The 13,381-nt window shown below is 37.3% G+C and overlaps 1 protein-coding gene across 1 annotated transcript; it reads left to right on the top strand.

The window, feature by feature from the left end:
- Positions 1 to 9,724: 9,724 nt before the first annotated feature.
- LOC100891771 (beta-1,3-galactosyltransferase 1-like) lies at positions 9,725 to 10,993 on the top strand. The gene has a single exon (XM_003728566.1). It carries the CDS (start codon positions 9,725 to 9,727, stop codon positions 10,991 to 10,993), a length of 1,269 nt encoding a protein of 422 aa, XP_003728614.1.
- Positions 10,994 to 13,381: the final 2,388 nt, after the last annotated feature.

The following is a 13,381-nucleotide window of genomic DNA, read 5'->3' as shown; positions in this document are numbered from 1 at the left end:
GCATTCGGCTCACAAATGAATGAATGAATGAAGGAATTAATGAATGAATAAATAAATGAATAAGTGTATGAATGAATGAATAAGTAAATGAATAAGTAAATGAATAAATTAATTAAATGAGAAAAAAAAAACCTTCAACGGTCAATCGTCGCGGTTATATAGCTCATTAACGATAAATCGGCGTTTTAGCTAGACTGTATTGGCTGTTGTTGTGGTTGCATTCCCGTCGGGGTCCCCCCCCCCCCCCCCCCCCCTCTCTTTTCCCTCTCCAGCTCTGTCCTTTATATCCGCATGCCTCCCTCTAATGTCCCCTTTTGTCAGTCGTTATTTATTAGCCCTACCAAGTGTACTATCACTAACAAGTCCCTGGTTGGCGGTAGTTGCGACCTGATTGGTGAATTGCCATTTGGTCTACTATCCACATGGTCTAATAACACTTTCGTCTACTTATCATTACTTTGGTCAAATAGCCATTTGGTCTAACATCCATTTGGTCTACTCTCTAGTAAGTCTACTAAATATTATGAATGTTGCTCATTTAGTCTAATTTCCAGTCGGTCTAATCGCAGATTTCGGCTGCTATCCATTAAAGGGATCGTTTAGCAATGTTAAATCTGAGATACACGGCCCTACGTGTTATCAATGTCTGTGATATGGTGTTACATTGAAGCCCTACACAAAATTGCTCTTCAAAATGATCAAGAAGTGCCTCCAAAAAGTAAAAATCTTTGAGTGACCGGTTTTACCATACTCGTTTCCCCCAATAGACTGTATAGTGTAATGAAAACCGTTTGGAAAACGCAAAATTTGATTTCGATTTTCAATCATAAATATCTTGATAATCAGACTGGCGATCGGCTTGTAAAAGTCATGGGGTTCCTGACCGACCTAAAGGTTCATCAATATCATTGCAGCATTAGCTAAATCAATAATTTGTTTAAAGGTCCAAGGTCCCGGATCCCTGTAATAATCATTTATGATTGAAAGACTCTTGGATCATATAGATAGTAGATCAAGTTCAAGTTCAAGTTTATTTATTCAAAACCACACAAAACATGATATAATCTTTTACATGAAAAAGAGACTGGTAATAGTACATCATTAAGTGAATGGTTTTAGGACCCCTGTAGAAGCTAAGCTTGTGAGCGGGGCCCTATAGTCAACAAAATACATACATTTACGATATGGCAAGGTGAATAAAAAGAATGTAATGTTTATACAAGGGATGGAAACAAACTAAGCTACAAAATATAGAACACAAAAAAATATTCACACACACGCGCGCACCCTCACACACACACACACACACACACACACACAGTCCTTAGTGGTCTATAAACATTTGAGAATGAAAAATTATTAAGATACAAAGTAGAATTATGTCAGTCTTCCAAGTAGGTACGTTTTAGATAACCTTCTAAACCTAGAAAGAGTTGTACTATATTTTATATCATCAGGCAAACTGTTCCATTCTTTGATGCAAGAGATATGGAAAGAGGTCAGAGTGATATTTGTTCTTGCAAAAGGCTGATGAATAAGACCCCTTTGACGTGTATTATAATTATGAATTTGTGAGTTTTTACGGAATAAATCTTTTAACGTACATTCATGAGGCATAAACTGAAGTTTATACATAAACAATACGCAATTGATTGACACAAGTCCACTTAGTGGTAACATTCTTAATCGAAGGAACAATGGAGAACTTGGATGTCTATAATTAGAATTAGTAATAAGCCTTATTGCCTTCTTCTGCAATACTCTTAACTTATCAAGATATGACTTAAAAGTGTTTCCCGAAGCAACATTACAATATGTCAAATAAGGAAGAATAATACTATTATATAATGTTATCAGCACTCTTTCAGGTAAAATAAATTTCAATCTAAAAATGACACCTACACTTCGAGACAACTTAGTGCATACAACATCTAAATGATTCTTCCAAGATAAATGTTCATCCATAGTTAACCCTAAGAACTGAACATTTTCACTAAGCGCAACATCATGGCCTCCAACATTAAGAAAAGTAATACCATCGGGAAGCTTTTTACCCTTTGAGCGAAAAATAACACATTTGGTCTTTTGAACATTCAATAATAACTTATTACAACAATACCATGCATACAGTTTCTGAATCTCTTGATTTGCAATTAGTAATAAATCTTCAGCCTTCTTATCAACCAGCAGCAAGCTGGTATCATCAGCAAACAGGGAGTATGAGAATAATGTTGACGAGTGTATTATATCATTTATATAAATTAAAAACAACAGGGGACCAAGAACAGAACCCTGAGGTACACCATATTTAATAGAAGCAAGTTGGGAACTACTACCATCCACCACAACAAATTGAGATCTGTCAAACAAATAGCTTTGGAACCAAGACAATGCTACACCACGTATTCCATAATGCTCTAGTTTCCTGAGGAGGATACCATGGTCAATGGTATCAAACGCCTTAGATAGATCTAAGAACATCCCCAGACAATACTTGTCTCCATCAATAGCTTTTATGATATTACTTAATAAATTAAACACACCCATTTGTGTGGAGAAGTGCTTACGAAAACCGCACTGCTGAGGAATCAAGATATTCTTTTTAGATAGAAACTCATTTAAGCGTTTATAAATTATTTTCTCAAGAATTTTAGAAAAGATTGGTAACAGTGCTATTGGTCTATAATTAATGACATTTTTACGGTCAGATTTTTTTATATACTGGTACCACTTTAGCTACCTTGAGTTTATCTGGAACAACTCCCTGAGATAAAGACATATTAAAGATTTTACATAAGGGATCAATAAAAAGGTGAATGCACTCCTTTATAATTCTAGGTGAAATATCATCAGAACCACTAGATATAGATGGTTTCAAAGATGACACAATATCAATGATCTCGGAGTTTGAAGTTGGTTTTAGAAACATAGATGCATTATCTTCACACTGTTTCATATAATCACGAAAAGATTGTGGTACTTGAGGGATATCTGTACTGATTTTCATGGGTAGTCCAATGAAATATTTATTAAAACTTTCTGCCTTATCCTTGGCAGATGATAGGAGTACTCCATTAAAATCCATCTCTTGAGGAAGTGAATGCCTATTTGACCGACCTAACAATTCATTGATATGAGACCAAGTTTTTCTTATATCGCCTTTAACACTGTGGAACAAATCATTGTAATAATTTTGCTTGGCTATACGAAGAGTATTAACCAAGACATTCTTATAATCAACATATTTCTTTTTATTCTCAGTTGTTGGTCTCTTGACATAACTACCATAAAGCTTATGTTTGCGGTTTATTGAGTTCAACAAAACATGAGTTACCCAAGGCTTTTTACATTTACTCTTTAATGTTACCTCAACTAATGGGAAACATAAATTATATAAGTTTAGAAATATTTGTAGAAAATGTTCGTATAGATCATTGACGCCTTCCAGTGAAGGCAGAGCCTTCCAATCAACTTCAGTCAAGTGTTGCTTGAACCTAGAGATTGTTTTATCATTTATTTTCCGCTTCAAAACCCGTCCATCTCTCTTAACAGAACTTACTACAGAGACCTTTTTTATACAAAATATAGGCATATGATCTGAAATATCTGAACATATTACACCTGAGCTAAACTCATTTTGAATGCAGTTTGTGAAAATAGTGTCAATCAATGTTGCACTGATTTCAGTTATACGGGTAGGTTTAGTGACAAGAGAAAATAATCCAAATGAATACATAAAATCGACAAAATCTTTAACACTATGATCATTATTATAATTCAATAAATTGATGTTGAAGTCACCCATTATATATATCTCCTTGTTTTCTTTACTCAATATCTGTAGCTGAAGTTCTAAAGTTTCAACAAAGGATGTACTATCAACGTTAGGAGCCCTATATACACATCCAACAAAAATCTTTTTACTGAAGCTTGTTATTTCAACAAAAACAATTTCATACCCTGAATTTGACCCAGATAAATCTACACGTAATTTAAATTCCAAATTATCTTTAATGTACAAACATACCCCACCGCCGATCTTTTCTGGTCTACATATATGAACAAAAGAATAGCCAGGTATCTGAAACATATTTATATCAGTTGTAGTTTTAAACCAAGTTTCAGAGACACCTATTACAGAAAAATCATGCTTTAAGCAAGACAACAATTATTGTAACAAATCATCATAATTCTTACATAAACTTCTGGCATTTACATGCAAAAGATCAAAATTTCCAAGTAGATTCTGTTGAAATGCACCGCAATCAACATATGCACAATCTCTTAGCATTATGTTCACATCTTCTTCAACAATAGTATCCATTATTAATTATTTAGAAAACCAATGGCACAACAAACTCTATACACATACAAGTCTTGAAAAAGACTACTCAAGATGGACCTATCAAACACGCACACAAACAGCACACATGCATACATAACAAAGCACACACAGACATTCACACACAAAAAGACACACACACACAATACATGAATATGAGTAGATATAACAAATATAAAAACAAAGGTAGCGGTAAAGATACACATTGTGAAAGAATATAGAAAAGTAGGATGAATAAGAAAGAATAAAAGGATGGTAAGGAAAGAAGTAAAAACAAAAAAAGTCAGAAATCTTTGGAGATTACAAGGCATACATGCATAGATGCAGCCAGGAGCATAAATATGTGAATAATGTAAACATGTTCACGAAATAAAGGTCTATCTCAGCCTTCTAAGGTCTTCAGCAGAGTTAATGCCCTTTTTATCACCGGTTTCGGTGAGGGCAATAACTCTGCCATCAGTAGTCCAAGCGACCTTCACTTTGCTGCAAGTTTTTGCCTGCTTGAGAAGGTCAGCATTGGTTCTGGTGAGGTCCTCTTGAATGGACTTCCTCTGGCCTGCCAGCTTCCGTCGGTTTTGTATTATTTGCTGGCGCTTCCCGTATGATGAAAAAGTGACAATGATGGGTCGGGGATGAGGACGACGCCCCCCTGACGTTGGCTCCCGATCTTTCATGCCAACCCTATGGCTCCGCTCAATGTCCTCTTTTGTGATGGGGACTTGAAGAATGGTGTTGGCGAGGTGCAGGACGACTTCATCGGTGTTTTCCTTCACAGACTCCTCCAGCCCGGTGAAACGGAGACAGTTCCTCCGGGAGTACTGCTCCTGATCATTTGCAGCCGGGTGTGCAACGTATGGGAATAGACCAATTGGATAGTGGACGAACTGGTTGTAGACCGAACGGCAATAAACCATCATATTATCAAATGATTCCCCGCTATTGTCTGTGTCATCGCAAGGTTAATCTATCGCTTTCAATCATAATCTCATTTATTATCAGATTTAAAGCCTCTACTCATTCAGAAGCGGAAGTAATATTTAACTTCGCCGATTCGTAAACCATCAACACGTAATCCTTGATTATATCCCCTTCCCCCGTCTTTTATTTGAAGTTCGGAATTTTCATGGCCAGATTGCGATTTTCTTGTTGCAAAGTACACGTTTGTATAGCCTACACATTCATCAAAATCATGATAATAAGCCTATCATAATCTATATGTTCTGGCGGGAAAACATGCAGTAATATTCTGACCTCGTAGCAAGATTTGAGAGAATATCATATGAAACTTCACTCACACCTTGAATAAATCTCTTTCTTCTGTCGATTAATGAAAGATAATTGTTCAAGTTCATTCTTCTGACCCCCCCGATCGCTAATTTATGCATAAATTATATATATCTTTATTATTTTCCGGAAATATATTGCACTCGCTAATGTTTGAGATCTTGGCAAGTTCCGGTCCATTATGATCATGACTTTGTGTTTTTACTTCATTATCATACTACAGTTTTTTACGTGAAAATACCGTCAAACAGGCCCACAACATTTCGACATATCGTAGACACGCTCCGGATTAACATGCAGTAAAAATATGTTAACGTATTGGCAAGAGATTTGACAGTTGACGGTGTCTATGAAATAATGGTGATTGTACTTGATTAGTATGCATACTTTACAGTCATGATCTATGCTCTCTCTCTCTCCCTTCTTCTCTCTCTCTCTCTCTCTTTCTTTCTTTCTCTCTCTTTTTTCCCCCTCTCTCTCTTCTTCTTCTCTCTCTCTCTCTCTTTCTCTTTCTCTCTCCTTGTCTCTCTGTCTCTTTCTGTCTCTTTTTTTTAATCTCTCTCTTTCCCTCTTTCTCTCTCTCTCTCTCTTCTTCTCTCTCTCTCTCTTTCTCTTTCTTTTTCTTCTCTCCCTTTCTCTCTCTCTCTCTCTCTCTCTCTCTTTCTCTCTATATTCTTCACACACCCTCCCCCCTCTCTCTCTCTCCGTCTCTCGCAGTATTGACGTCTCTTCCTGGCAAGAATTCAGACAGCGTGTTCGATAATTATTTGTCATTAAGTGAACGTTGAACCTTGACCTTGTCCGCTCGAAATAATATTGACTGACTTTGACATCAGGGGGGTGTTTCACAAGACTAACAGATCGATTTTAAGTTGGACTTAACTATGGCAGACCGTTCATGCCACTATTTTCTCTCATCCTTTACCTACATTGGTTTTTCAAGGGACGTACCAATCGTGGTCACAAATCTACAGAATTTACAATTTTTATAGTTTATTATTGTTTGTAGGAAAAAATATATTGAAAGACAAATGGTGAGAGCAACTAGTGGCATGAATGGCCTGTCATAGTTAAGTCTGACTTAAAGTCGATCTTAGTCTTCGTGAAACACTCCCCTAAATTGGGATTTCATAACGCGTCTACACAGACAGAATTCGCTCTGTATGTATTTAGAATTGCGTCGTGTCGGGCTTTTACGTTTTAACTTGCCAATAATACATGAACAATGTTGGCAAACCGGGTAGGATTTTGAACCGGGAACTCCACGGCCACGTGCAACTCCGTGAATGCTAAATCTCACCTCGTCATTAATTATGAAAATACGATAAACAAAGGTGTATCATCAAGACTTTACCTTGCCAATTAAACCTGTCAATTAATATTAATTTGTCAAAATTGAAGAAAAACCAAATTCATATTTCCCCTACCATATGATGATGGGCGGTTATTTATGTTTATTGATCCATTCAATACGGTTCATAGGATGTTGGTCGCTCTATATTGTTTTGAAAATGATCTAGTGATTGGTCGTAGAATTTTAATGACAAATTATCATTTTCAAAATCCTCGAAACGCAAGTGGAGACTTAAAAGGCACATGCTCTAGACCATAACCTATTAGCCGGATCGGATCTATGAGAACCTGATGAGACTTAAACGAGACGTGTAGTTAACCATAAACAATAATACGCCGGAGAATCGGAACTACATGTACACCGATATTTACTTTAAATATCTGAAGTTGCTGAAAGTGCTGCTGACACATCCCGACTCTTCAAGTTTGTTCGGCTTGGTGAATTGGATTATTAGACTCTGACAGGTAGGTACACGTTTAAACTATTCTGAAAATTATTAATTAATCTGTGGAGGATCCGAAAGGGGCACAGGGGGTTGGGTCCACCTTTTCATTTTGTCCAACTTATGGGGGGGGGGGGGGGTGGGGTCATCACCTGTCCGATGCATGTTGATATATCTATCTCTCTATCTATATTTATATATTTTTTTGTTGAAGATAATGTACTCTCGCCCGAAAGCACATAATATTGTTACGTTATATTATGTATATATATATATATATATATATATATATATATATATATATATATGTATATATAACCCTACATGTTGTATTAACAGGGCATCTATATACAACCCCGAATGGTACATTAACCGGACATCTTAAAAAACTGGTATATATCACCCTAACCCTAGCCCTTAATTCAAAACAATATTACTAATTAAACAAATGACTACTGATTAAACGTATTGTTTCTTGGGAGTCCCTTGTGTTTCCTCTGCCTGTAAATGTACGTAGAGGGCAGTACTTATATTGTTCAATCGTTAACAGGACACACAAATGTCCTGCTAATGACCATGTTTACTTAATGACTACCGGTAATTTTTTTCACTTCATATGTTCGTCTAATTATCAATAATTCATTGCATCCCCCCCCCCCGGTCCCCAACGGGAAAAAACCCTCTTTAGGGCCATGCATTATGGATCAAGGCATGCCCACATAGAGGATTTTATATGTTGGGGATCGGGTCAAAATACAATGAAGTATTGACTATTTATTGCATTTTCTTTGTTTTTTTTATTTGGGGGGCGGCGACGTACCCTAGCCCCCGCTGCGTAAAGTCATGATTTAGTGGCTTATCAATGGCCTCGTTACTGTGAGCCCCCAGGATCAAAACCGTGTCGATATGCTATATTAGTGCCCTTTTATGAGGAATTAATCCTCATTACTGTCAGTTATGAATTATGACGTAGGTCCCCTAGTTGATTAGCATAGTAGCACACACATTATTTAGCAGTCACGTCAAAAATACTCACAAATTATTATTCAATAAAACATGAGAATGTATATCCTATTATCCAGATCAATTAGAAATTGCCTATTCAAATCATTGTCAAAATCATTCCATAAATTGGGTTAAAAAAAATGATTCCACCATTATGACCAACAGTGTATATACATATCTTTCAGGATGTCTCTCTGTACCGTCAACTGACCCTGGTAGTCACAATGTAAATGTTGCAGAAGCCCACATTCACTCGTTTAGATTCTTTTTGGCTTCTTGATTAATCAAAGCATGACAAAATAGGTTTACCCTTGACGTACTATACACGAACGTGGAGGGGGCGCTGCCCTATATCCACGAGCAGAGCCATCTATACACAGAGTTGGGCCAACTTGGGGCGCGTTCATGCTTGATTTTGAAGGCAGAATGAGCGATTTGTAACGCTCATCGTAAACGCTCATCGTAATCGCAGTTCCACGGTGCACTGTTCATGCTCACTTCTCCAGGCAATTCTCCTTGGGTGGCCTTCAGCTGGATTCGCAAACATGTGTGCGCATGCTACGTAGACCCACTAGAAGTCAGTGCGTTGACCCCATTTAAACGCGTTTACAAATTGTAAACGCATCTTTTTGTGAGTTTACGATCGGCGATCGTGATCGCCGTTTTTCGGTGATTCTACAAAAGTGAGCATGAACGCAATCGTGTTTTAAACTAAACGCGTAACAGATGCCTGATTCTGGCCGTCAAAATCAAGCATGAACGCGCCCTTGGTTTCACTGGGTCACAACATGGCGTATATTATTTTGTTTTGCCCTTGCCCAACAAAGCAGCAGTCGCCATATTGTGTCCAACTTGAACCGGGTTGGCCAAACTCCCCCAATCAATGACAGTAGGGCCTATATTATCTGCTAGCCTTTTGTTTGGAAAATCATTAATTCGCTTTAACATGTGAGAATTGTGGATCAAAAATTTATAGTAATAGACGTCTCTTTCAATAGCCGTGTAATCAAGTATATTTCCACAAACAAAATTGTTAACGTATTGGACCCCCCACCCCTACACAAATAATCGAAGGACTAGTTTAATAATTTACAAACTGGTATTAACAAAAATCCGTTGAAAAAGATTGTGATCATTTAGGTCAGACGAATAGATATAAAAACAATTAAATTATTCTCAACTCATAGGTAATGGATACATCGTAATACTGAAACTAACTCTTTTTTTGTCCCCACATGACAGACTGAGGCAAACGGCTCTTGATGAAAACGGATTTAACTCCCTCTGCGGTAGTAAAATGACCAATGTCAGGAGAACTCTGCGTCAGTTGGTTCGGGTAATTGTTATCTCCACTTTGGTGCCGATACTTCTATGGCAGACCCGTGAAGGCTTTACGCAGGGGGATCCTGAGACTGTGGACGAACACGTGTTTCGCCTGAAGCAACTCATGAAGCAGTACGAGGAGAGAGTTCAACTCCATGCGCATGCGCTGCGTGCGGCTAATACGTCAGAACCTGCGCTCATGAAAGATTTACGGTTTGTGCGCATGGCCTCCACGGAGAATGCAACAATGCCCACGAGTAAATTAGCTGACAGCTACAAGAGTTCGACCTTACGAAATGCGGTTCAGTATGACGTCATGGAGTATGATACCGAGAGGAGCTCTGACTCTGAGTCTGAGTTTACAACAGATAATTGGATAGCTGAAGTAGATATTCATGATTATGAATATCTTATCAACCCTCATCAGAAATGTAACGTTTCTCCACACCTTCCTAAGGAGATTCTTCTTGTCATATGCGTTCTCACCGCTCCACAGAATAGAGAGAGACGTGACGTCATTAGGAATAGTTACGGGAATGAATCGGCATGGCCAGCATCGGAAGAGGGCGCTTCAATGGTTCGTGTCGTATTCATGATCGGCGCGGCAAAAGATATCGCCTTGCAAGCTAAAATCGAAGCCGAGTCCGCCCTCTACGGGGATATAGTGCAAGAGAACTTCGTCGATTCGTATCTAAATCTTACGCGAAAGACGGTCATGGTTTTAAAATGGGTGACGAATTATTGCGGAAATGCTGTCTTTATGATGAAAGCTGACGACGATATCATACTAAATGTTGAAAAGGTCACGACCTTCCTGCTGCTGTCGCCACCTGAGGATTTCACCGCCGGTATGAAAGGTAAACGCGTCCGTGTGGTGCGCACTAAAGAATCCAAATACTATACCCCGACCCACGTCTACAACCTCACTCACTACGACTCCTACTACATGGGAGGAGCCGGGTATTTTCTCTCGTTAGACGTTGCGGCCAGGATTTTTGACACTGCACAACGTCTCCCGCTCTTTCCGTGGGAGGATATTTTCGTGTCGTTCTGCATGCGTGAGCTCGGGATTCCGCTCACCCGGACGAGACACTTCGCGTGGGGAAAGTACACCGTGTCAAACGGGAGACTCATCAATGACACCCAATGTGAAAGGTTTAAGGATCAATACCTAGTAGCGAAGGGGTTGCCCGCTAAACACATGATGAAATTGTGGATATATACACAGGGAGAAAAGGTATAAATTGCGTTCTCACGTCATAGTGTTTTGTGCTTATTACTTTAAATTGATTTAGATCACGATGATACCACGTAAATTTCTTTGAATTTAACGACTCTACATCAACAACACGGGCATCTACAACAACAACTGTTACTACTTATAGTGCTTCAAAAGCTACTAGCTTTTCTGCTGCTACTTCTACTAGTACTTCTACTACTACTATTAATAATAATAATAATAATAATGATAATAATTCTACTACTACTACTACTACTACTACTACTTCTATTACAACTTATTATACTGTTACTACTTCTACTACTTATAATAATACTATTAGTATTACTACTACTACTACTACTACTACTAGTATTACTACTACTACTACTACTACTACCACTACTACAACTACTTCTACTACCACTACTATTACTTATTCTACTACTACTACTTCTACGTCCAGTACAACCACTACATCTACTACATGTACTTTTAATGCAATTATTACTACAACCAATACGACTATACTATTACTCCTGTTACTACTGATGCTGCTTCTACTGCTACAGTGCTACTACTACTATTACTGTTGTTACTACTGCTGCTGCTACTACTACTACTACTACTTCTACAACTACTACTGCTACTACCCCTACTACAACCACTAATACTACTATTATTACTACTACTATTACTACAACCACCAATTCTACTTCTATTACAACTACTAATAAATACTACACCGTTGGTCATAAAGCTGGAATAATTATTTTTACCCCAATTTATGGAATGATTTTGACATTGATTTATTCATAATAGATCTAAATAATAGTATACATTCTTAGATTGTATTGAATAATAACTTACGAGTGTTTGTCTTGCGTGACTGCTAAAGTATGTGTGTGCTACTATGCTAATACACTAGGGGACCTACGTCATTAAGTCATAACTGACAGTAATAAGGATTAATGACTCACAAAAGGGCAATATATTATATAATATATAATATTATAGCTGATCGACGCGGTTTTTATTCTGGGGCCTCACAAGTAACGAACCCATTGCTTAGCCACTGAATGATGACTGTACACAGCGGGGGCTACGGCACGTCGCCGCCCCCACAAGGCAAAAAAACAAAAAAAACAAAGAAATTGCAATAAATTATCAATAATTCATTGCACCCCCCCCCACAGTCCCCAATATGAACAATTCCTCTGTAGGGCCATGCATTATGGTTCAAGGCATGCCCACATAAAGGATTTGTTTATGTTAGGGGTCGGGGCAAAATGCAATGAATTATTGATAATTTATTGCATTTTTTGTTGTTGTATTTGTGGGGGCGGCGACGTATTGCTACTACTATAACCACTACAACCACTACCAATAATATGCCTACTTCTACTACTGCTACTACTGCTACTACTACTACTACTACTAGTACTACTACTACTTTGCTGATACTTTTACTTTCCTGATAGTCAATTATCATTGTAAGCTTACTCAATAATTACGCTTTACTGAATGTATCTTCTTGTCTAAAAAACATATTTCATTATTAAAAGATTTTGAATAAAATATACATCTGTCTTAACAATCAAAAAAATATTCAACTTCAACTGTGATTCAACGGTCATTTGATTGTGTTGTAGGAAAATCTCTTGATATTTAAAAAATATTTCATACTACAAAGAAACTGAACGAAAATATGAAAGAACACTAAAATGAAACACTAAAAGAATAATGACTCCCAAAATTCAGTTTGCAAATCAAGAATAAAGTTCAATTTCAAGTTCATTTAATTCCAATAAAAGCAAATACACATACAAATCCTAAATACAGCACATATTCAAATCATTATACATAGAATCAAGGTACCATAAGAGACAAAGCCGGTCTTGTCAAGATATTTACCCTCATAAAAAAAAGTCGAAAGTGCTCGAAAGTAATAGGAGAGTGCAATATATTCAAGCATTACGTCACATAAATATGCGAAACCAAACAATAACAACATAGCAAAGACAAAGCTAACATTCAAAGATTAAAAGTTTTAATTACACATAACAAAATATATATGTATAAAAAATACAAAGACCAGACAACCCTAAATAAAGATTGGAAACAAACATGGTAGCTTTAAACTAAAAAATTCCGAAATGTTTGGGTAAAAATGCACACTTTTTAATTATCTTTGCAATTGATTTAAAGAGAAGGTTGAGTTCAGGGGGGAGGTGAAAAATAAGTTGTGAGCGTTGTCATTGTTATTATGCAAGTGTGGAAGAACATCAGAGAAAACATGTTCCCTGAAAAGCATGGCTCTTCAAACGCCTCCATATTCTAAATATGACAAGTAACAGTTTAAAAATGAGGCCCGGTTTTTATGCCACATGTTTGTGTAGTCCCCTACACATC

The sequence above is a fragment of the Strongylocentrotus purpuratus genome, unplaced genomic scaffold (genome assembly GCF_000002235.5).
Source record: "Strongylocentrotus purpuratus isolate Spur 01 unplaced genomic scaffold, Spur_5.0 spur5_scaffold_18, whole genome shotgun sequence".
NCBI classification, from domain to species: domain Eukaryota; kingdom Metazoa; phylum Echinodermata; class Echinoidea; order Camarodonta; family Strongylocentrotidae; genus Strongylocentrotus; species Strongylocentrotus purpuratus.
Note: the sequence above shows the minus strand (reverse complement) of the source record. Positions and strands in the feature narration are given on the sequence as shown.

Bases quoted from the DNA above. Each gene is read 5' to 3' on its own strand.
- LOC100891771 (XM_003728566.1), top strand. From the start codon at position 9,725: ATGACCAATGTCAGGAGAACTCTGCGTCAGTTGGTTCGGGTAATTGTT.